The sequence below is a fragment of the Mirounga leonina genome, unplaced genomic scaffold (assembly GCF_011800145.1).
Source record: "Mirounga leonina isolate KUSES-001 unplaced genomic scaffold, KU_Mleo_1.0 Mir_117, whole genome shotgun sequence".
Lineage (NCBI taxonomy): Eukaryota > Metazoa > Chordata > Mammalia > Carnivora > Phocidae > Mirounga > Mirounga leonina.
The window spans coordinates 2,239,747-2,265,621 of record NW_023270274.1 but is presented as its reverse complement, the minus strand read 5'-3'; the positions used below and the strand labels follow the sequence as shown (position 1 = coordinate 2,265,621).

At 46.7% G+C, this 25,875-nt stretch overlaps 1 protein-coding gene across 1 annotated transcript in view; it reads right to left on the bottom strand.

Moving 5' to 3' along the window:
- Positions 1-25,875, bottom strand: part of LOC118007266 (doublecortin domain-containing protein 2C-like) — a 104,148-nt gene that overhangs the window by 25,122 nt on the left and 53,151 nt on the right. The window contains exons 8-10 of the mRNA XM_035000253.1: positions 24,076-24,176; positions 14,321-14,389; positions 9,594-9,635 (exon numbers count right to left, since the gene is read on the bottom strand). Coding sequence (XP_034856144.1) covers positions 9,594-9,635; positions 14,321-14,389; positions 24,076-24,176 — 212 coding nt within the window. The remainder of the gene's footprint in view (positions 1-9,593; positions 9,636-14,320; positions 14,390-24,075; positions 24,177-25,875) is intronic.

Genomic DNA, 25,875 nt, shown 5'->3' with positions numbered 1-25,875 from the left:
GGCCACCGTGCTGGAGGCCACCATGCTGGATGGCCAGGACAACTTCTCAAAGCAGGCACCTCTGCTACTGGACAGCAAGACAAACATCCATGAGTGGGGGGAAGAGTGATGACACTGACAAGGCAGACAGAAATCACAGGCACAGCGACCCTCACAAGTGGCGAGAAAAGAAATTTTGGAGAAGGATGGAGGATGGGCTCATTTAGGAAATAACAGGATGTGTCTTCCTCTGGGGCTCGAAGCCACAGTCCGACTCAAAGGCAACCTCGGGATCCTGAGCAAGAGGCCATCCTAGGAGTCTCTCCAGGCTGAAATGGCCACCTCTACCTCGCTTGCATCCAGAGACGCCATATCTGACTCTCATCCCAGAGTTCCAAAAAATTATCAGAAGCTGCTGAAGAGCCACCTTCATTTACTTTTAGAAACACACAGGCTGGAAAAGAGTAGAAAAGTCGGTCCTGGAACGTATAGATGAAGATCTGGACAAGATCATTGTCACCAAAAGATGCAGGTGAGCCATCCAAGCGTCCGAGGGCTTGAGGAAGAGCAAACAAACCTGCACGGAGCCGAAGCACGCTCGGTCTCCTCAGGCGGCAGCCTTTCTGCAGGACCCAGGACAGGACAGCTGCCACTCATGCTCCGGCGACCGAGCCTGCACTGTCCTGTCTCTGAACCTTGCACAGAGCCTTGTGCAACTGAACAGGCTCTGAACGCAGAGTACACCCTCACTGGATGTCTGCAACTGGTTTCAGGCATTTCTATTGCAATAGGGAATTTCCTAAAAATCACAATATTGAGAGAAGTAAGGTGATGTTTCCATTTGCTCCTCAGTAATAAGAAAGGACTGGATAAGAGTCGTTTCTAGGGGGGCACCTGGGTGGCTCAGTCGTTAAGCGTCTGCCTTCGGCTCAGGTCATGATCCCAGGGTCCTGGGATCGAGCCCCACATCGGGCTCCCTGCTCAGTGGGAAGCCTGCTTCTTCCTCTCCCACTCCCCCTGCTTGTGTTCCCTCTCTCGCTGTGTCTCTCTCTGTCAAATAGATAAGTAAAATCTTAAAAAAAAAAAAAAGAGTCGTTTCTAGGGGTGCTTCTGGCTCAGACTTTTTTTTAAGATTTATTTATTTGAGAGAGAGAGCACGCATGCACACGTGAGCAGGGGTAAGAGCAGAGGGAGAGAGAATCTCAAGCAGACTCCCTGCTGAGCACAGAGTCCTACATGGGGCTCAATCCCACAACCCCGAGATCATGACCTGAGCCAAAATCCAGAGTCAGGCTCAACCGACTGAGCCACCCAGACACCCCTGGCTCAGACTTGTAAGATCCCGCGGGCCCAGCATCCTCCAGGGACGAGGCCTGGGCAGCGAGCCAGCTGCTGGCCTGATCAGGCCTGTTGGTCAGTGCCAGGTGTGTAGGCTTCATGACATGCATGTGGACAAGAGTGACAAAGAAGGTTGGATATCGCACAGGCTTCGGAATCAGAGGATGGAACCGAAGGACGTTTAGGAGTGTTTGACTCCACCGCAAATAGATGTACGTTTGCTGAAATTCGCATGCATTCTCTGCCCATGATCTTCGCCAATCTGTGAAATGCATTACTTAAGGCATTTCAATGCAAGGTATAAATTTGTTCTTTGACTTATCACAAGTTCAAAAAAACAAAGCCTGTTTTCTCTGTACTCATTCTATTTACAAGCAAAAATGTGAATTTTATTTATAGAACATTTTTTTGTACTGCTGTGGGTTCTCCTCCTTCAGTACCAATATAGACAAACCCCAAAGATGAATAAAGAACATGCCTTGACTTGACTCGATATCACATGGCTTCACGGAGGGCGCCTCCAAGCAATCTCAAGGGCAGAGCTTGGTTCTGAGTTACAGGTACCCGACTATTTCTCATCTCCGCTTTCTCCCAGGGAAAAGCTGCCAGGTTCACAGAAGATAATGTGGAATCAAGAGAAAAGGCCCCTAAACAATCTCATTGTCAATTCAAACGGCTCACGGGCCTTCCAGCTCCCTTCCTCTTCCTGTTTTTGATTTTCTTTTCTCTAACCTACTCATGGGTGAAGATATTTTTTCTCCAAAATATGGCTGTCAATTGTGGGTAACTAAGTAATAAATTCACCTAAAAGTACCTTCCTGGAGTGTGGTGTAAGCACCAGTAAAGGTTTCTCATTAAACTTTCCCAGAAATGAGAATTTAAAATGCTACTTTCTGTGTCCAAAAATTATATTTATGGCCCTATGTTACACAAACCTAAACTCCAGATTGCTTGGTACCATACAAGACATTGTAAATTGACCACGTATATTTTTGTAATTAAGAATAATTCATACATTTTAAAAGTTATAGACAGCATCTCTATAACTCACATGGAAAACCAAGTAAATATGAATAAAATGCTTTCCTTTTGTGACTGCAATGGTTTGTGCGCTATGTGGTGATATTTTAATTTCTGGGTGGTGCTGTTGGTTGAGCGTCTGACTCTTGGTTTCGGCTCAGGTCATGATCTCATGCATTGTGGGACCAAGCCCCGCATCAGGTTCTGTGCTCAGTGGGGAGTCTGCTTCTCTCCACCTCCCTCTGACCCTCCCCCACTCTCTCTCTCTAAAATAAAAAAAAAATTTTTTTTAAACCTGTCCACCTGAAACTAGCAGGAGTGTGAGAAGAGGACCACCCATGGAGAACAGAAATTGGCCACAAGGCCCCCACTCTGGGGCCAGGCTCACAATTGAGGGGACCACCTCGCTGAATGCAGAAAGACCCTCTCTTGGGTCCTGTTTCTGCTACTTATGCATTATAAGTTGGGCATAAAGTTCTATTAAATTTTTTGCTCTCACACCATAGGAGGTAGCTCTGCTGACACCTTTAATTAAGCATTTGCTTGCACCTGGTGCTATTCTTGCCTATGTCCTAGCAAACGGCTCCAAGTAGAGAGTTTGGTCCATCTGCTAGAAATCAATTTGCTAGAACAGATAGCATCGTAGACAACTGATGAATGAGAAAACAAACTAATAAGTGAACAGCCGACACCGGCTGATGAGGAGCAGGGCACCTCCCTCAGCATCTGGCTGAATGGGTCCTCCCTTCTTCCCTGCACAGTGACAAGGGTGGCAGACCCATCGGAGATACACTGGACCCAGCCGGAAGCTGCAGGGAGCTGGGGGCCATCCTGTGCCAGAGGCAGCCGCTGGAGGGAAGTCTCCCTGCTGCACACACGGGGCTGTGAGAGGGGTGAGGACGGGCAGGCCCCGCAGGGAGCAGGAGGGTCCTCAGACCAGAAACCAGGAGTGAAGTGTGGACGCTTCCCAGACAGAAGGCGATAGAAGAAACTGGCCTGCACCTGCTGGCATCTTCCTAGCGTCACTGAGGTACGATGGACAAGTAACAACTGTGTATATTCAGGTGGTAGACATCGTGGTGTTTAAGGAGTACTGCTTTGCAGTGGTGACCGCAGACAAGTTAATGAGCACGTCCATCTCGCATAGACACCTGCTTTGCATGTATGGTGAGAACACATAAGATCTGCTCTCAAGTAAACGATACAGCGTTGTTAACTACAGATTCCCAGGCTTATTCTTCTTATGACTCGCCAATCCTCTTACTTGCTACTACTCTAGACTGGAATGAAACCTTTTATCTCCCCCTCCAGGTCCCTAACTGTGATTTCTAAAATTGTCATGAATTCAACACAAGTGTTTCAATGGAGCTCCCCACATGAAAAAATAGATTGGTTCATCCTATTATAAAATATATATTCAATACATTATGTTTTATTAATGAAGACCATTACACAGGAAAAAAAAAAAATATATATATATATAGTTGAAGGTAAAGCATCTCTTCTATTTTAAAGTGCAAATTTCTCTTTTTGTTTGAATCCAAATGAATCTTCTATGTACACAAGAATCCAAGCCTTATTTTTCTAGAACCATGTAATTCCCTAAAAATTTCATTATTTTTTTTAATATTTAATTCACCATATCCCACTTAGCATTATTGACGACTTACACTTAGCTTTTGAGACTCCAGTGTTGATCAATACGAACCTCGTCTCTCAGGGAAGCAATAAAATACTTAGCAGTAGTGACAGAATGGTATCAAGATAATAAAGAGAAAAAAATGGGAAAGATCCTGCGCAGGCAATGAATTTCAAAAATCAATTAAAGAATCAATGCCGTTTTCATTTTGTCACAAAAACCCTGAGTCAGAGACAATGCTAGATCAAAAACTCCCTGGTTTTATTGGCATTTCTGGCAATGTTAATTAAATGAAAACCGTCTCCTGATTGACTGATAAAGCATACAACAAGAGCGAATCACGGCTACAGGTTTGCGCACCCATTTACCGTAGCAAGATGCTTACACCATGTTTCCAGCTGTAGCTGTAAGCGAAGGAAAATGCCTCATGTTCTGAGCTTAGCATTTATTAAATATGTTAAATCATTTAACTATGATTTATGTCAGTTGATATAAACCTTTATTTTGATTATTTTTTAAAAGGTCTCACTGTTTTGTCACTCATTTTATAGCTAGGGATGTATCAAGTACTCACTTTTCTTATCTGATCTTGCCAGGCATCAGGACCACTGTTTCCAGCCTCGGTGACCACTTAGGTCACCTTGTAGGGGAAGTGCCTGTTTCCTTCCAAACCCCTTGTCCTGTGAGACTTGATTCTCAATGAATGTCTAAGCACAGCAGGATTTGGGGTGGAGTCATAATGTCAAGAAAACCAGAAAACAAAATAGAATATGACTCTCTTTTTTAAGAAAATAAGCACCCAGCTTTTATCTATGATAGGTAACTCCTGTAACTATGGGACCAAAATTACCCACTGTTTTGTTCTATTTTGTTTTTCAATTTTCTTATGACTTCACCCAAATTCATACTGTATTTTGAAATTTCCAACTTTTCAACAACATAAACACTGAAGACTGGAACCTCTCTCTCTCCTGCCAAATTCAAGTCCTAAAATTCCCAGGCATGTTTGGTGAAGAGTTTTTTTTAACAAGCCGTGCTCCTTGGCAGGTAAGGTGGGGAGGCTCTGAGCTGGAGGTGACCATTCAGTAGGGAAAAACACAGAACAGGGAGTTACTGAAAACCTGAAAGCACACACAAAATAACGGGACAACTGGGGAAAGTGACATATTGCAATAGCCAGCACAGTCGCTAGAAGCAGACAACACTAAGAAATGACCAGATGGGCGATTCAGACTGCTGAACCAGGTGAAGATCGACGTTGGGGGGAGACTGGAAATCAAACCAGAAACAAGCCCAGAGGTCAAGTATGAGAATCAGTGCCACACCGCACGGCGTTCCTTCAGGAGAAGCCAGGGCCGGCCCTCTGCTGCTGGGGAACACAGCGCCACCCCACCGAGGAGCTCACACCTGCACAGATAGGCATCCTCCGACCATCTTCTGACCATCCTCTGACCATCTGCAGCTGCTCCCCCTCACCTGGGCCCCGCTTCTTCCCACTGCCCGCACTATCAACTTCGCTTCCCCAGGGAAGGAAGATCAAACGATGAACTTGCCAAAACACATCAGCACCTCATTGTGCAGCAGACAGGAGCCTTGCCACTTAGAGATGTGTTCTAATCCTAGTCAAGGGCAAATAACCTGCAGACAGAATGATTCTCGATTCTTCATCACCAAATCAGAGACTGGATAGCAGATTATAATGTTCACTTAGCATTCTAAATGTTTCCATTTATAGACATCAAGGTTTTATTAGAGCGGGTGACAAATATATATATATAAAACTTTACATGTATCTCAAGGAATAAGTTTAATAACTAACAGACATAAGTTCTAGTCATATGTTGTGTGATATAATTTTTTGCTTGTTTTTCCAACAGGCTACAATATAAATGTTTTGAAGGCAGACAAAATCTGCTATTTTTCTGTCACACTGACAGCATTTAACACAGAAAGCTCAACAGTTTTGAGGTGTGGGCCACAGTTGCCGTCACCACCCATTCGAAGGGCCTCTGGCTTGATCTCTCATACATTGTCATGAAACACACAGATGCCCCTCTAAAAGGTGAAAGATCATTTTATAAATCGATGAGTACATATGCTAAAAATCTTACTTTAAGGTACTTTTCTTACACACTTATTATTAATCACTTTATGCTTGATATTTGAAGCCTTTGAGGAAAAAATGTCACAATCATCATTTTATCATTTTACACATTCTGAACTGGAACTTTTCACTATGGCAACCTGTCTCGATGCCTCTAAATCATAAATGACCCGTGTGTTCATGTGATACCCTAAAATGCAAAACCACCAAAATGCACACCCAGAGCATTCCCATTGTTCTCTGATACATTTCAGAGACTATCAGTCTAATGCAGGATGGAATAATTCAACATCTGGTTTCATGGCTTATGTTTTATTTGCATTTTTAAATGTATCACTGGGTAAATTATTCCTTCTGTTTTCTTAAGCCTCTCAAGTTTTTACCCCAATAACAAAATATACCTAATGAGAAATCAAATGGAATATTTATTCCAGTAAAAGAGAAATGAAATTGTCTTTTTTGATCCTGGCATGAGATCCAAGGGTCAAAATAGATGATACCCTCTGCCTCTGCCTCTCTCTCTGACTTTCATGAATAAATAAATTAAAAAAAAAAAAAAAGAATATACACAAAAGTGAAAACAGATTCTAAGCAGAAGAATTGGATGCTTTTACTATTTTTTATCTGTATTTATTTTTTTTATTTTTTTTTTAATTTATTTATTTGAGAGAGAGAGAATGAGAGACAGAGAGCATGAGAGGGAGGAGGGTCAGAGGGAGAAGCAGACTCCCTGTTGAGCAGGGAGCCTGATGCAGGACTCGATCCCGGGACTCCAGGATCATGACCTGAGCCAAAGGCAGTCGCTTAACCAACTGAGCCACCCAGGCGCCCTTTATCTGTATTTATTAATAATTCTATAATAAATATGATTTTTTATAATTTGGTAATGTATTCTTAATTTTAAGACATGGGATATCATAGAAGAAAATTCAATTTCACAAAATAAGTAATGCCAACAGTGAGTAAGGCACTGTGTATGCCTGGTGCTGAGAAAAATGAAAATATAGGGGTGCCTGGTGGCTCAATCTGTTAAGTGTCCAACTCTTGATTTCGGCTCAGGTCATGATCTCAGAGTCGTGGGACCAAGCCCTGCATCAGGCTCTGCACTGGGTGTGGAGTCTGCTTGAGATTCTCTCCCTCTCCCTCTGCTCCTCCCCCATCCTCTCTCTTTCTTTCTCTCTCTCAAAAAAGTTTTTAAACAAAGAAAAATGAAAATATAAATAAAATGAAGTTCTTCCTTCTAAGGACTTTAACCTCTGGTAGGAATCACAGAAAGGAGAATAACTGTCCCTATAATTTACTCCCTTCCCACTGGAGAAGGCACTTCATGGCTATTTCTAATCTTTATATGGACTTCACAGGTTAGAAGTTATCCCAATTTTGCAGATAAGGAACCTGAGGCTCAGGGCAGAAAACTGCACCCCGACACAGCTTACATGTGTCCAGAGTTTGCCCTCTTCACTCCATCACGTTTACCAGCACTTTCAGACTAACAGCAAGGAACACATACGGCAAACAAATGATATATTTTCCAAAGAATTTCTTGACACTAAAGTCTGAGAGACTGTTATCTGAGCTCACAGGGACATCTCCCTGAACACCCATGGTAGCTTTCCCAGCAAAGTGCAGATGAGTTGGTTGCTGAACATTCCAGGGGACGGAATTTGAGATAACAAAATTGGTGACACTGATTTTAACGAGACAATTACAAGTGGAAATAGCCAAGTGTCTAATTTCCAACTGAAAAACACTTTCATTAAAATACTGCAAACACCATTTTAAACACAGATATGTTGCACTTTTCAAGAACTTGCAAACCCATTTTCTCGATCAATTCTTTTGAGGTAAGTAAATCTATAAACATGTAAAATAATTGTTGGTTGGGTTAATGAAGTGCAGAGAGGTAAACTTACTGAACAAGGGGCACCTCGAAAGTTTACAGAAGAGCTAGGACGGGAATACAGCACTTCCACGTGGCCACATGCATATCTGCACACGACAGGTGCATCTGCATGCAATGGTGTACTTGCTTCCACATGGCTGCATGCACATCTGCACACGACAGGTGTACTCACTTCCACATGGATGCGTGCACATCTGCACGCAACAGGTGCATCTGCTTCCACAAAGCTGCATGCACATCTGCACGCAACAGGTGTATTCGCCGACGGTGTGCGCGCCCCACCCCAGGTTCTGTCAGGATTCTTTTACAATTCAGTTATCTCTGAGAACATAAATAAAAATCATAACATCAAGCACATTTCATACATGTTATCTCTAATCCTGGAGGTTGATTTTGCTATAAATAAACCATCAAACTTCAGAGGAAGAGACTGAGCTCCGATTTTCTACAGCATTATTCCAAGGTTCATGTGGGGGAAGTGATGGACAGAGCGTTCTACTGCAGGTGGATTCCATGTCAAAACCCAAGTGGGGGGCGCCTGGGTGGCTCAGTCGTTAAGCGTCTGCCTTCAGCTCGGGTCATGATCCCAGGGTCCTGGGATCAAGCCCCACATAGGGCTCCCTGCTCGGCGGGAAGCCTGCTTCTCCCTCTCTCACTCCCCCTGCTTGTGTTCCCTCTCTCACTGTGTCTGTCAAATAAATAAACAAAATCTTAAAAAAAAAAAAAAAAAACCCAAGTGGTTTTCCCATGCTGGTTTTGATTAGGTAACCTTCCCAAATATTAGTATTTATGGCCCAAGTTTTCCACGGAGTGACAAGGAGTCTAAGTGAACTAAGGAATAAGTAAATAAAATCTTGCATACTCAGACAAAAATCATCATGGTCACTTAATCATCTAATAAATAACAGTGAGACTTTTTTTTTAAGTAGACTCTGCTCCCAGTGTGGAGCCCAACTCGGGGCTTGAACTCACGACCCTGAGACCAAGACATGAGCTGAGATCGAGAGTCAGATGTTTAACTGACTGAGCCACCCAGGCGCCCAACAGTGAGACTTTGATTCTGTGAAGGACAGAGCTACTGCCAGGAGGGCAGGACCGTGGAGATGGACGTGTCCCTGCCTGCCACGTGGGGACAGCTGTCTAGCAGAGCCACACCTTCCCAAGGCGCTAGGAGTGTCACAGCTGTGGGGAGCCCGTCCTCCTCCTGTGGCCCCACATGTTGACACATTCATCCTTAGCCCAGGGGCCAGAGACTGAAGGTGAAGGTTTAGGGCTTCCTGGAAAGCCCAAGTGAGCGTCCGCAGGTGCCTGCTTGAGACTAACTTATGGAGGGCGTTCCCTAACCCATGACACGAGTGGAAGCTTGGCCCTCCTGCTTCCCATCTGCCCTTCGGGTGGGTCTGTCTGCCTATCCGAAAGGCCTTAACCATGTTTCCTTCCCTCTGAGTTCGCTTCCTCTCTGTGGGACCAGAGCTACAGTGTTTGACGGCAACCCTAGAGGTTATATTCCTGAAAAAGCACCTGGCAAGAATTTGGAATCCACTGATTATCTTGTTAGGTCTGTCTTCAGAATACAAAACACAAAAATTACAGAATTTGTTGATACAAACCTTTCTTTCATTATCTTCACAAGGACTTTCATCTTCTTTTTCCTATTATTAAAGAAATACAGTAATCAACTATCTGCAAGAAGGACACTGTCAGATAAACCATTCCTCTTCCCCTCACTTTCCCGGTTGCCATACAGACATTTCAGTGCTTCTTCTCCTGCTCTGACCTGGCCTTGCTCCTCCCACTTCCCACCCAGTTCATCAGGCACTTCACGTTTCCCACTCTAAATTGTTCTCGTGCACTTCTCATTAAGTACTTTCTACAGAACAGGACACATTATATTCTCTACTGCTCCTGGGGGTTTCCACTCATAGAGCCCCACCTTCAGATGTGTGCGCAGCTCCGCCTTCCTGCTTCCCCAGCGCTCGCTTCCCACTGGATGGGCAAAGCACCAACTACTCATCGGCCCCCAAGGATGATCTCACTTGTTTCTACTTTGTGTTATTAATGCGCACATTTGTGGGATATTCCACTCGGACAGTTCTCAAGCCTCCAATTTAGGTAAAATAGTGTGCCATGAACACAGTCTGACCTTGGTAAAAAGTACACACTTCATCTTTATCAGTTAATTAATGTTGATGATATTCCATTTTAAGGTGAAAATATTACTGAAGTGTCAGAGATTGTCAGAGTTACCATCACTGTAGAATTAACATATTTAAAGGATTCTGAGGATGAAGAGGTGCCCGATGAAAGCACAGCTCTATTTTTTAATTCTGCTCTTGACGTCACCCACTTCTGTGCCAGGAGCATGCGTCATGACAAAATAAACCACTTGTCCACATTCCCTGGGCTGGAGGGGAGCCCTATCTGATCTGACACCCACGCTGACAGAGTTCCTCCCGGCCCGCGCTGTTCCAACTCTGTTCTACCCACAGCAGAGAGGGGCTGGGGGAGGCGGTGACGGGGAGGCCGTGGCCGACGCGCACCAAGATTCTGCTCGGGACGATGCAATGTTTGCACACAGACGGTGCGGATGGCCACACGGCACTGCAAAGGACTTGTTACCACTGAACGGTACTCTTAAAAACGGTTAAAATGGCAAGTGTTGTGTTTTATATACACATAGATTTTACCACAAAAAAGTGTTAGATGATAACAGAAACACTTATGATCAAACATCAGAAATCTGTATTTTAAAAATAATGTTCACAATAGGGGTGCCTGGGTGGCTCAGTCGTTGGGCATCTGCCTTCGGCTCAGGTCGTGATCCCGGGGTCCTGGGATGGAGCCCCGCATCGGGCTCCCTGCTCGGCGGGAAGCCTGCTTCTCCCTCTCCCACTCCCCCTGCTTGTGTTCCCTCTCTCGCTGTGTCTCTCTCTGTCAAATAAATAAATAAATAAAATCTTTAAAAAAAAATAATGTTCAAAATAATATGCTCTCTTACAACTTTGCAAGGTCATTTTCATTTTACTCCATGATGATAGACTGCAGTTTAAGCACCTCGGCCGCAGGTAAGTCACAGACGGTTATGAGACGCTGACTGCGTATAAGACACTGTCCTGGACACTGTGAGGGACACATGATGCCAAGACACACGCTCGGCCCCCTAAGGATTCCACGGTGGGGGCAGGGAGAAACAACACGCAAAAGAAAACTAATATAGTCAGTGTCCAATAAACATCACATGACTCATTTTTCAAATTAACAGAGAAATGAAACGCGAAATAAAACTAGAGTTCACTGAGAGCAGATAGAGATCACCGTGGCCTCTTGGCCGGGAAGTGTTAACTAGATATCGTTTCCTTATTACTATTACTAGCTGTTATAATGCACATAAAACGCTTACTCTCTTTCTGATCCCTCAAAAACACAGGCTAGGTTTTGGGGCCAAAAACCTGCAACTCCATGGGGCATTTCATGCCAATAAGGAAAAGACAGCAAGGAAGTTCTGTTCGGGTGACGAGGGAAGCAAAGCTGGTGCCGTGTGGACGTCATAGCAGGAAAACCCTTGTGGCTGTGAGTGCCACAACGCCTGCTGCCACGAGGAACAGACCACGGAGCCTGACACGGTAAACAGCTCTCCTGAGAAATCAAGCACAGCCAGCACATGGTCTCAGCAGGCAGAAGAAAACACAGCCTTGGATCACTCAAAACTGGGTTCACAGCCAAGCTCCTCACTCCCTAACCATAGGGTGGTAGCAGGTTACTTACGCTCTCTCCTGTCTCTTTGCTCCGGGTCTACCAAGCTGGGTGCCGACACCCTGGGTGAAGAGTGCCCGTGAGGCAAGGTGGGCCCGGGTGGCAGGGCTATAGCGCAGCACCCGGCAAAGAAAACACTCAGCAAACGGGGGTCTGTTCTCCCCAGACCCTCCCTGCCCACCTCACGTCATTAATGCCTGGACAGAAGAGAATGGGGGTTCCACTGCTCCGTATCACCTTCTTTCCCCAGCAGCTGAGATCGCAAACCAAGACATTTAAAATCTAGGTGCTTGGGTTTGCCATTACTCCGATGATGCATTAAGAAAGACACTTTGAGGGGTGCCTGGGTGGCTCAGTCGTTAAGCGTCTGCCTGCGGCTCAGGTCATGATCCCAGGGTCCTGGGATCCAGCCCCACATCGGGCTCCCTGCTCAGCGGGGAGCCTGCTTCTCCCTCTCCCACCCCGCCGCTTGTGTTCCCTCTCTCCCTGTCTCTCACTCTGTCAAATAAACAAATAAAATCTTTAAAAAAAAAAAAAAAGACACTTTGATCCACTCTAAGAAATTAAATCTACTGATTGATGTCAAGTTACTAACACACACGGAAACTCCCAGAGGCCCGAGCAGGTTTACATAACAAGTCAATAAGGCATGGATGACGAATTTCAGTGGCCAGTCCACACAAGGCACTCAGGCTATTGCAGAAGCTCAATGTCATCACAATGCTTGTGCCCTCTTTCTATTAAAATACGGCATTCGGCTATTACACAACTGAACCCCATGAGTGCCCCTCTACGCTTCTCCCCCCAGTGCAGACAGGGGCTCTCTGTGTCGCCTCACCTAACGCTCCAGGACAGACCCTGCTCCAACGCTCAGAACACGCTCTTACACTCTGGCACCAAAGCACCTAAATCTTCTCTTTCCTCCTCAGTTGAAAGTCTTCCCAATCATCTAGATACACACTGTATACTTTCACTGAAAACCACCTCCAAATCCAAACTACTGAAGAATAGAAGGAAGGAAAAGAGAATTGTTTGAAAGGGTATTCCCTTGTCTGTTTTAGATCATGAACTCCACTGATGTTGAAAAACCCAAACAAACTTCATTTCCCACAAACGCCCTTTCCAAGGTGGGCAAGAAGTAGGAGACAACTCTGAGTAGCCCCAGCCCTTCCCACCAGCCCTCTGGGCTCACTTCCCTCTGTTCTTAAATGGGGAGCAAGTTTAAGAGTGGAAAAGGATGACTCACCAGGCTGTTGCATCCCCAAGTTTACTTATAGTTCTGGAAGTTTCAGCATTAGAATAGACCCAGACTTGATACCCCAGACTTATTACACAGCCTCCTGCCTGGGGCCAAAAGCCTTAAAACAAGAGGGGTTCCTGGGGGAGCTCAGTCAGCTGAACATCTGACTCTTGATTTTGGCTCAGGTCATGGTCTCAGGGTCGTGGGATCAAATCCCATGTTGGGCTCTGTGCGTGGAGTCTGCTTAGGACTCACTCTCCCTCTGCCCCTCCTCCCCCAGCTTATGCTCTATCTCTCCCAAAAAAAAAAATTTTTAAACAAGAAACCACCTTGGAAAAAAAATCTAGAGATAGAATTTTGAAAACAAATCCCCAAAAATCTATTTCTTACCTACATGAATTGTATATTTAGAGTGAATTTTGTCTTAAATATTCTCACCACAGGGACACCTGGGTGACTCAGTGGCTAAGCATCTGACTTTGGCTCAGGTCATGGTCCCAGGGTCCTGGGATCGAGCCCCGCATCAGGCTCCCTGCTCGGCGGGGAGCCTGTTTCTCCCTCTCCCTCTGCCCGTCCCCCTGCTCATGCTCTTCTCTCTCAAATGTTCTCACCCAAAAAAAAAAAAAAAAAAGGGAAATGGTAACCATCTGTGGTGGATATGTTAATTAGCTTTAATTGCCAAATGTTCCTCAATTAAAAAAATAAGATAAAAGGAAAGTAAATTTTGTTTTCCCGATACACATACTTTATATAGACTAGCCACATAATGTCGTGGAGTACCACAGGAACGTGCTTCCTGCTTTGATGGCACATCTTCAGCGTCTGGAGGGAGAGAGGGTACCAGAAGGGCTCTCCCGGGCTAGCCCGTGCTGCCATCTATGGAGCGTGCGCCCTACGCGCCCCTGCTTTCCCCAACAGGACGAGCTATTTACACAACACCGACGCCCCACAAAGCAGAATGTCCATGGTGTCCACAGACGTCTGCATACCTACATGCCAGCGGCTCTTCACCTCCCGACTCTCCCCTCTGAAAATATATCTTGAAATTCGTTGGGAAAACAGTTTTCAGTCTGTGACTGGAAGCACAGTGAACGGTAATTAGGACAAGTTTAGAAGCCATTAAAATTGCTCACGTAATTTCTGGCACCCAAGAGACTAGATCTAAGGTACGGCCTGCCTGGGAAACACACTATGTTTCTAATTCCCTGCTGATCTATATTCAGAATGCACTGGGCTTTCTGATTCTTTCTTCATCAAATGTGAGCTCCACCCAATGTGTTAAAAGGATAAGGAGGTGCCTTCCACCACAGCATTAAATACAAAATAAAAGTCGAATCAGCTCACCTTGTTGCTTTCAAAATCAGGGGGGCTATCATGTATCTCTTCATCTTCCTTAACTATCTCCGCTGGTGTCTAGAGAGAAAACATACGACGTTTTAGGTTTAGTGGCAGTCAAGCTATGTCAAACCCCATGAAAGGAGCAGAGGGGGTGAGTAGTGGAACTCTGTGAACCACTTCTGTGGACAGAGCTGAAAATGGGGCTGGTTTTTCCACAGTGCCTGCCCTGTGTTTTTACCTTTTGCTCCACTTACAAAATGCTAGCCTATTTAACGAAACTGTTGGGGAAATCCTTAAGGAGAAACACTAGAAAGCCCTTTCATGTAAACAGGAGTGGACTATCCCTCCAGATGCCTCTTGTCAGCAGGTAATAAAGGCCTCGGATCCTCTGTTTGGCCCTGGGGACCCCAGTGGGGACCCAAACCAGAGCCCTCTTTCCCTGTGTTCAACGTCCGCCACCACCTGGGCAGTCCCGCTCCTCACTCCGCAGTGCCTGCTCACGTCTTTGTGCATTATTTCCCAGTTTTTGTGACTTGTTGGCAAAGAGCAGTGAGCTGTGTTTAACTGGTGCCCTGGAGCCTCTCCATGAGGGGAAAGCCGTGTGGTTCTGTGGCTAAGGAAGAAAGGGCCCCCCTAGGGGCTACAGTATTTCTGTCCCTGTCCAAGTAGGCACGCTCAGCGCAGTGCCACGTGTCCATCGCGGGCTGGCGAGGGGGTCTCCTGCTCACAGTCACCCAGGATGCCAGACCGATGGAGATGCCAACTCCTCGCGTTTCCGTGGCTTCAGGGGCAGAGGGGCGGCGTGGCTCTTAACGCCTCTGCCAGGACGTGTGGCTCATTACGTCCAGCCGCCTGTTGTCCGCGAAGGCAGGCTGCAAAGCCACACTGGAGGTAAAGTGGGTGAAGAAGTATTCTCTCACCAAACGACCACAACTGGTGTCCATGAAGAGCCCTAAGGACCCCACAGCTCCTGCCAGCTGACCCTTGAAGGTGCAAGACCTAGTCTGTGGCTATGTAGACATGTGAGTGACTACTCAACAGCCAGTCCCACTAGCCCAGACCTCGGCTGTCCAAATGCTCCGAAAACTCAGACTATATGAGCATTCTCGTCCTGTAGCCTACATGGAAAGTAATCGTGATGAATAAGATTCTGGGGACTGCTCCAACTACATGAAAAAATAAACACAAAAAGCACATTCTTTCAAAGAGTAAGTGATGGGATTTGTCCAACCATTGCTTCGTTCATTTATTCAGCAATATACACAGAATGCCTGAGTCCTGCAATCCTGACAGATGACAGTGACTGTGCATGCAAACCAACGTGGCCCCCAAGACAGTCAGATGGGGAGATGAACATTAATTAAGTCACACAATTAAATATAAAACCACAACTGTGATATGCTTTGTGAGAGAGACATGTGGAGAGAAATAGGCTATCACGGGGTTTAACATACACAGGAGACCATGGAACGCTTCCTCTGGTGTGACTACAACTTGAAATATGAGGGATGAGAAACGTTAGTATACAAAAAGGCAAAGAGAGAATATTGCAGGCAAAGGGGAGGGCGTGTGGCAGTCTTGCTGCAGGAGAATGCACTGAGTTTGAGGGGGACGGGGATGGTCAGCCTACGGAGAAAAAGCGATCACAGTAATCTAGCCAGGGAACGGCGGCAGTCAGGACTGGTGGGACGGTGGTGTAGACAGAGAGGGTGGGTCACTTCCAGACATATTTAGGAGGTAAAACCTGCAGATGTTGAGATGGTCTAAGAGGTAAAACTTGATGATGTTGAGATGGTCTGGGTATGGAAGAGTTGAAACAGTCAGTCTCAGGAATATCTCTAAGTTTGCTCTGGTCTTACTGGATGGACGATGTCATACACCTACTGAGACAGGGAGAGAGCAAGGTGTGGGGATAGTGTGGAAGGACACTTGTGTGTTCACACTGTGCTGAACTTTAATGTCTCAGAACATCTAACGGGTGATGTCAGCTCATAGTGTGTGTCTATCTGGATGTATGTGTGTGTGTCTAGATGTGTGTGCATGTCTCTGGATGTGTGTGTGTGTGTGTAGATGTGTGAGTGTCTCTGGATGTGTCCGTGTCTAGATGTATATGCGTGTCTCTGGATGTGTGTGTGGGTAGATGTGTGTGTGCATGTGCACCTGGAGCCCAGAAAAGAGACCTGCAGAGAGACTGACACCACAGTGACGGAGAATTCTGTCTGTGGAGAAGGTCTAGAGCTACAAGAAATGTTGCCCTGACCTGACCCATGTAGACCTCCAACATTCCATGCCAAGTGGAGGATCAGAAGTCTATGGAGAAGAATGAGAATGGGGCCCCTGGCTGGCTCAGCCAGAAGAGCATGTGACTCTTGATCTCGAGGCTGTGAGTTTCAGCCCCACGTTGGGTGTAGAGATGACTTAAAAAATAAACTCTTTAGGGGAGCCTGGGTGGCTCAGTCAGTTAAGCATCTGCCTTCAGCTCAGATCATAATCCCAGGGTCCTGGGATCAAGCCCCACATGGGGCTCCCTTCTCAGTGGGGAGTCTGTTTCTCTCTCTCTCCCTCTCCTTCTGTGTGTGCGTGCTCTCTCTCTCTCTCTCTCTCTCTAGCTCTCTCTCTCAAATAAATAAATAAAAATCTTTTTAAAAAATAAAATAAAATAGGGCGCCTGGGTGGCTCAGTTGGTTAAGCGACTGCCTTCGGCTCAGGTCATGATCCTGAGTCCCGGGATCAAGTCCCGCATCGGGCTCCCTGCTCGGCAGGGAGTCTGCTTCTCCCTCTGACCCTCCTCCCTCTCATGCTCTCTGTCTCTCATTCTCTCTCTCTCTCAAATAAATAAAATCTTTTTAAAAAATTAAAAAATAAAATAAAATAAACTCTTTAAAAAAAAAAAGAATGAGAATTGAGTGGCCAGACAGATGGAAGGAAGAAAAATCAGGAGGCGGGTGGGTCTTGCCAAAGGAGGAGAGTATTGGAGGAAAAGGGAGCGGCCAAAAGTGTCAGCTGAAGATGAAAGGTCAAGTGTGATGAGAACTGAGAATGCACTGGATTTGGGGGATGAGGTCAAGAGTTGTTTCACGTCATTGTGTGCAGAAGCCAAGAGAGGCCAAGGAGAGGGGAGGGGATGGAGACAGTGTGGGGAGGAGGGATCCTCCCTCCAAGGACTGGGAGAGACGGAGTTGCACAAAGGAAGGAGGCTAAGGGAGGGATCATTCTGGTTATAACCGGCTTGCTTCCAGCATGTGTACCATCCAGCCAGGAGGATTCGAGTGAAGGGGACAGGTTCAATCTACCCAGAAAAGGGTGAACAAATAACTGATAGCACAAGACTCTTGAGGGGCTCGGAAGGGACAGCATCCAAAGCCAGGAGAAGGTAGGAGGACGGGCACATCCACCACGAAGACCGGAGATTTGTGTGCAGACCCTAGAGCTGCCTATCTCCTAGCCAGTCCTCACCTCATTCCTCACTAAAAGAAAAATCCTCTCAGATGCTAGCCACACAATTCAGAAGAGCCTGGGCCCCTTTCCAGACACCAGATGCTGACACTGGTTGGTCTACACCACCAAAGGCCCATTGCCTCTCCCCAGCTACTGACAAAGATGAGGCAGACACATGGGGTAGATTTTGGGGAGGGTCCCTGGGAAAGACTTTTCTCACTACTTGAAAAAGGCACAGGGAAGGAAATGGTCTCTCTATTCTTCTTGTCAGCATTCATGTGTCTCAACGTGCCACCCAGAGTGGAGGCAAACATCTTGAAGACCGTGAGGAAAGAAGGCTGAGGCCAGAAGCTGTTGTGCAGAGGGAGGTGGGCAGGGCAACGCCACCAACTGGGTCCTCGGTGACATGGCTGAGCCACTGAGCCGACCGACCCTGCAAGCTCCCGTTACACAGGAGGCCTCCAGACTTGTGTTACGTGGCCTGATATACGTTCCTTATGTGTAAGCCACGTTTCTGTAGGTTTCTGTTCTTTCCAGCTAGAAGCACCCTAACAGATACAGTACTAATTACACTTTTTAATTTATTCATTAAAGTGAGCACCCAAGGACCTTTGTTAGCTTAGTCCAAGTTACTCCATGCTCCTAAAAGTGTCAAAGCTTTAAAGCTCCATTATGTTTTTTCTAATTAAACAATTCAGAGATTACACAAATTTAGACTGACCTTCTCCTAATTAGTCCAAATTATTTTGGTTTTACTTTAGTTTGTGTCTTATTTTTAGCTCTTTCTCTAGAGTGAAATGAATTACAGTTCAGGTGCATTGCTCTGGTTGCTACAGGGAATCTAAGTAAAGGCACTCTCTTCTGTACTGTCTCCTGGGGACTCTGAAAATCACTGCAATTCAGTAGATGTCAGAACTAGACCCAGTCGTCTGTGATTTCAGTCAGTCCGCCCTTCCCATTCACGGACGAGACATGCCCAGCACCTGTTGGGGAATGACAACCCAACGGTACTCTAGTAGAATAGAATTGGTGAGAAATGCTAAACTGTAGCCCCACCCCAGAAAAAAATCAAAGATCAGAGTCCAGAACTAAACAGAGCCCACCATTCTAGGTACTTTTCTGTCTTTTTATAGAGTTTATGAAAATAAACATAACCTTAAATCTGGCATAAGACATTGCTTTTGTGAAAAATGTGTACTCTAAATCAGGTAGAATTTTAACATCAATGTTTTAATATCTGGGTGCCAGTTTTGTATAGATTGTAAGAGTTAAGAAATGTTTCCTTAACACTGGGGCATAATAACTCAGGACTTTGAAATGAAAGCTGGTGTAAAAATTCGCCTCTCCCGGAGAATTAAAGCTGATAGAGCATCTCTCTTTTAAACCTCCACTCAAGATGTGTTGATACAAATGTTGGCAAGGGGACACATTATGTGCTACTAAAACCAAAGAGAAACAAAAAACATTGAAAATAGATTATAATTTCTTAAAAACAAAAACTCAAAGGGAGACAATGTAGCATAGGAAAAAGGAAAAAAGAAAAGGTGAGTAAAGATCAACTATAATCCATGTCCAGATAGACGACCACCAGCATAACACTTCGTAACATCCAGAGTCTCTCCCTGTCCCTTCTGTTGTATTTCCCACATACTATGCCTTCCGTCTTGGTCAGGAGACACTTGGTTCAGGACAAATAGGGTTCAGTGACGTTGAAACTTTACCAGTGATGACACATGTAAGCGAGATCACACAGTTAACTGAGAAGAGCATCTCTGACCTGGCACCACAATTTCATTTCTCTCATGAGCCAAAGACAGACATCAGTGGAATTCGAGCATCTCGATGCCAAGTGGAGAAAAGCTCAAGGATGAGCTTTCACCACCAGGAACCCTGGATGTAAGAAGGTGCCTTCAACATGGGCAGGAAGAAGTGGCTGTACAGAAGCCAATGACAAATGTCTCCAGTGGGAGAAAACCAAGAGACAGAAGGTGGAGGACAGAAACAGTGATCACTGGAAGTACAAATCGATTTTTGTGAGTAAATCACAAAGAAAACAACTGGAAGACAGGACCACAGAAATAGGAGCATTTTAGGAATCAGAACACGGGTCAAAATGCACAGTTAACAGTCGTCTTGGCCTGTCAGGGAGAGCAATGCTCAAAGCCGCCATGGCCTCTCCTCACTGCTAAGGTTCTGAAACTCCCTGCCCCACATTCCAACTCCCCATCCTCCCCTCTCTGCACAGCAATGAGAGATTCTCAAACTGACTTAAAAGCACAGGGAAGTTTCTAGCCCTTGGAATACAGGAGAGATTAAAGGCCACACAGTGTGAGTCTTGCTCATCACCATAAGAAGTGGACATTCCATGACGTCACCTACCAGAAGCAAAGGACAGCCCACCTGCTCTAGTCATCAAAACTTTAACCTGGAGTCTTCCCTTAGCGATGGGAGCTCAGCGACAGGCAGCGATGTTGCCATGGTAAACAGAGCGGCCTCCAGCCTGTGTTTGCTCCTCACTGCTGTTCTGCCTTCTGCTGACAATAGGTGCCATCAACTGCAAATGAGCACTCGCCCCTGCAACTATCCCCTCGGTTTGCAGGATGCTCGATTCTTGAGGTTCCCCTCACCGGTCTAGGCTTGACTCCAAATTCATAAATTGATTACTTGGGATGTTATATTTTGTAACACTGTATCTTTACAGCAACACTGAAATAAAGACAAGGTGATGCACAAGCATAAGAAATAACATTGTGACATCGCAAGGCTCACCCACAGGTTAAAACCAGTTACTCGAAAACATGAGCAAAGTACTCCAGGTTATTATAAAAGCCAACACCATAATCAAATAGTTTAACACTAAGGCCAGACCCTCCTTCATTAATGGACTGGGAAGTCCTAAGGGCATCTTCCCCTCCTCCCACAAGGAAACCAGTAACCCCAACACGCACCAGAGCTCACCCAGCACACAAACACAGAAGTAAGACAAACACACGGTTCTCCGGGCATGTGGGCCACTTTGAAGCGGACCCCCACCCAGGCCAGGGCTGCCAGTCATAGAGCGCCCATCCCCTGCGCTGAGGACCCTGCCCAGGGAACCCGCCGAACCACATCCCGCTCTCCCTGCTCCACAAGACCACCTTCTTCCCTCCCCAGGGCAGAAAAAAAATCCTTGGATTCTGCATGCTGGCAGGGCCTACACTGTGTTTCATGGGGATCCTAAAAGGAAAATCATTCCTGGGGAAGGAAATTGGAGTTAACCTAAAAGCTTAAACATTATTGTAATTTTGGGACTTCTTTGAAACATTGAACTGTGGTTCCCCGAGGGACAGATGGGAAAGATAGTGCTTCCCAAACCTAAATGACCACAGGGACCTTGTTTTAAAAGATGCAGAACTCAGGGCGCCTGGGTGGCTCAGATGGTTAAGCGTCTGCCTTCGGCTCAGGTCATGATCCCAGGGTCCTGGGATCAAGTCCCACATCGGGCTCTCTGCTCCTTGGGAGCCTGCTTCTCCCTCTGCCTCTCTCTCTCTCTCTCTCTGTCTCTCATGAATAAATAAATAAATAAATAAATAATCTTAAAAAAAAAAAAAAGATGCAGAACTCAGTCTGTAGACTTGGTCTATCTACAAGAACTTCACTTCAACCTGCTGTGCCTTGCATCCATTTATCCAATCACCTGGGATTTTCTTGCATCTATTCAATGGGACTTAATAAGCATGTGCTGAGCCCCTGCTGGGTGTCAGGAAATGGCACAGTGGGAGAATACCGCCCCAGGTGTGCGGTGCCCCCACCCCTCACTCAGCTCCTCCAGCCCTTCATCTCTGGCCCCCGCAGGTGCAGCAGGTCTTTGTCTCTGCTCACACACATACACACACACACACACACACAAAACGTCACAGGAAGGGTGCTGGCCTAGCCCCTACTCCTCTAGTCTTAATGTCCATTTATGCAGCCATAGCTGGGAGTCCCATTGTCTCCTTGTCCTTCAAAGCCACAGAACTTGCTTTAATACCATCCCCTGGCAATTAGGATGCACTGAGGATGCAACTAGGATGCAACCCAATGCACTGAGACGTCAGCTCTCCCTGGTGTGCAGTAGAATGGTCAGACAGAAAGCAGCACAGCAGCGGTTCTTTCTGGTTCTTTCTGAACACCTCCCCCCCCGGCCTCCCCCGCTGGGTAGCCTGGCTCTCCTCCTCTCTCTGACCACCTCTCCCACCCTTCCTGACTCCCCTCCCCTGAGCCTCTCCTTCCTCCCACTACACACCCTTCTAGGGAACCCCTCTCACCACACAACCTCGAATACAATGGAAATTAACACTAGCAATAGAAACTCATGAGTATGTTTATTGATCACAATTATGAAAATAGTATTTGTGACACTAGGGTTTTACTTGTGTTAAAAACTTGCATCAGACACTCATGGTCCACAACCCAGAACAATAACATATCAAGGACAATAATCAACATTGGAGGGGGAGCGGTGGGGTGGGGGGAATGCTAATTTTTGGTATAAAAGTAACTGCCTAAAATATCTTATTTATTACAAAAAATTCTTAAATGTACAATAAAAATATAGTGTTAGTTTGGGTTTTAAGAGAAAATTAAATCTTTTGATCATTTCTCATCATGTCGAGGAAAAGAATAAATAATATCACTAGCAATTTGGAAAATACAACAGGACACAATGCGAAAGTGCTCAAAATGCCCAAGGAAGTGGCTAGTGCCTTGACATGGTCTGTCACACCTGGTCATATTATCAAGGGAAAGGAAAGTAGCAGAAGTTAATAATAAAGTGAGAAAATTAACAGTGACTGATTTTCAAAAGAGGAGCCAAAAGCTTGCTGTCATCTGGGTTTGGCGCTCTGGAACCACAAACTCAGGACGGGGGCCAAGTCTATGTCAGAGGGATAAAAATGGTACTCAAATGCAGACATTGACCTTTCACAGAACATACATTCTTTTCTCAAGAACTAACAATTAGAAATGTGCTTCTAGGGACACCTGGGTGGCTCATTCGGTGAAGCATCTGCCTTCAGCTTAAGTCATGATCTCAGGGTCCTGGGATCGAGCCCTGCATCAGGCTCCCTTCTCAGTGGGGAGTCTGCTTCTCCCTCTGCCCCTCACCCTATTCCTGCTCCCTCTCTCTCTCTCTAATAAATAAATAAAATCTTTAAAAAAAAGAAAGAGGGACGCCTGGGTGGCTCAGTCAGTTAAGCGTCTGCCTTCAGCTCGGGTCATGATCCTCAGGTCCTGGGATCGAGTCCCACATCAGGCTCCTTGCTGAGCAAGGAGCCTGGTTCTCCCTCTGCCTGCCTCTGTCTCTCTCTCTCTGATAAATAAATAAAATCTTAAAAAAAAAAAAAAATTGAAATCATCCTTAAAAAAAAAAAAAGAAAGAAAGAAATGTGTTTCTAGTGCTTTCAGGTAGATTCTGGGGACAAAGCCATGCAGTTCAGAGCTCACCTACCCACCTGCCCTTTGTGGGAGCAGGAGTTGAGGCCAGAGACCCCTGGAGGCGTGACCTTCTCTCTGGGTGGGCGAGGGGCATGAGGCCCTCGTACTTCTGCTCCTATCCAGGCTGAGGCTGGCCCCGCACACCTCATCCACTTCCCCTGGACCTTCCTCAGACTCCACGCCTCTGTGAGCCCGAAGGAAGGAAGCAGAGAGGTGGTCCACCATGCTCAGGCCTTGGACCAGGGACTCACACATGCATTACTTCACTTAGCCCCACAGGAACCTGCCCAGCGGCACATGCCCATCGCACGGATAAGGAGATGGGGGTCAGAAAGCCAGGCAGTGGAAGACCCATGATTCCCCACCATATCACCCAATGCACGACTCATTCCATCACCCGTCATTCCACTGATGATCACTAAGGGCCTCCTCCCTACCAGGAACTGTGCCAGGACAAGGGTGACTACAGTGAGCACAGCAGTTCGACCCCTTCCTTGTATGGGGGAAAGGGACAGCAGTCACGTCACAACAAAGCTAACTACGCTGTCACAGACCGTGACCAGTGCTCAGAACAGTCCCCACAGCAGAAGAACCCACCAGGGAGAAGGGCAGGCAGGAAGGATGGGGAAGGATAAGAAGAAGTGGAAGGAGCTGAGGTCCCTGAGCCCATCATGACCATGGTGACATCCTCTGGGGTCATCCTGCATAGACCTGAAGGATGAGCAGTAACTGACCAGAGGGGCATAGAACATGCTAGAGGCTGGGCGAGCGTGGGGGAGGGGGGGAGGAGGAGGCTGCAGGCAGGCGGGGCTGATGCAGCTGATTCAGAAGGTGGTAGGCCCGGTCATGCAACACCTGCTACCCACCTGGTCCACGGGCATGTCCACCTGCACGTCCTTGTCCTCTTTGACTTCCGAGGCTCCTTGGGTTTCCGTGGGAGCAGTCTGGGCTTTATACACGTCACCTTCTGGAGGAAAACAGCACAAACAGATTTTCAAGCCAACGTCCACTGCACATTTTCTGGCCCAAACCAAAGTCGAGCCTCGGCATTCTGGGGGCTGTCGGTGTTGTGTGCAGGCAGCCTGCCCCAGGGCCCCAGAGCTCACCATGGGGTCCCCGCGGCCCTTGCTTCTGCCTCCGTGTCTGCACTGATGGTCATCTCTGTGTCCTACCCACCACAGGACTCAGTCCCAGAGATGAAACACACTGATCGCCTGGCAAACGTGTGTCCAGTCAACTCAGAAATAACCACAAAGCAACCCGCCAGACACCAAAATTGTATTCTGAGGACATGTACCTTGATTACTTCAAAATTACTTCAAATTACTTCAAAATTACTTATTTTGAAGGAATGAACAAAATGAGCTTTAACAAATGAGGTGTTAAAATTGCACACTGTAGTCTACTAAGCCGACAGATAAAAATCATCTAATCAGCATTACAATTGGATGTATTACATGCTTATAAAATCCTGAGGTTCTTAAAAACCTTATCCTCACACTGACAAGACTAGGTGACAGTAAAAGAAACAGAAGGAGCCGGCCACTTCCCTCAACCCCCAGAGGATGTCACCATGGTGGTGATGGGACCCCAGCTCCTTCCACTTCTTCTTGTCCTTCCCCATCCTTCCTGGCCCTCAGCCCCAGAAGGACCATTGCACAGCCCTTGGCAGAAGGGATGAAGGTAAGAAGAAGGCAGAGGGCAGCATCCACCGGGAACCCACAGGGTGCCAGGCCCTCCTCTGTTTGCTTGACACTTAACACTCACGCAAACCTCTGTCAATCCTTCCATGCCCATTTGTTTGTGGATAAGGAGTGTGCCGAGGGCCCCACGGTTGGGACCACGCTCGGGGCCATGCTCGGGAACATGCTCGGGAGGGCCGTAGCTGGAACCTGGGCCCCAGCGCACCTCGCCACTTCCTGGAGGGAAGGTGGGATGTGTGCCGAGCAGCCTCAGCCATGTTGGACAGGCTTTGCCAAGAAGGAAATTTTACACACACTGATTAAAATCTCTATTATGTTGATAGAGCATCTCAGGGACTATAGGTTCAATAGACTCTGGTCTTCGGCCCATCCTGGCCATGGTCAGGTCACATCAGCACACTGTTGGCCGTGCCAACCAGGCAGGAACGCTGTGAGAGCCCTGCGTCCAGACCAGGGCCTGGCGCACAGACAGACAACACTGTCATCTGGGATGGGAAGGCCCAACGGGGGCGGGGAGCAGGAGAGAAGCACAGGAAGGCGGTCAAGATGTCACCTGGAAACTGGCAGAGGGTTCCCAGGAGGCTGAGACAATCAGAGCACAAAGAGGAGAAGCCGGACTCGCTGTGCATGGGGAGCACCAAGGGAGGGAAAGGCTTTAACAAAAATGACTTCCCCAAATCGTCGGATGCTGCAGCAAAGCAAAGGGGAGCCCTCCTTCCCCTGGTCCTGTCCTCTGCGTCACCAGCCAGCACCAGCAAAGCACCTGTGATACATCCTGATAGGACTCAAGGTGGCCGGCTCCCAGCGGGGCTCCACAGAATAGAAGCAGGAGCCGAACAAGTATTTTTTTTTTTAATTATTTCATTTTATGAGAAGCTTGGCAAGATGGTGGAGGAGTAGGAGACCTGGATTTCGTCTGGTCCCAGGAATTCAGCTGGATGGGGATCAAACCATTCTGAACAC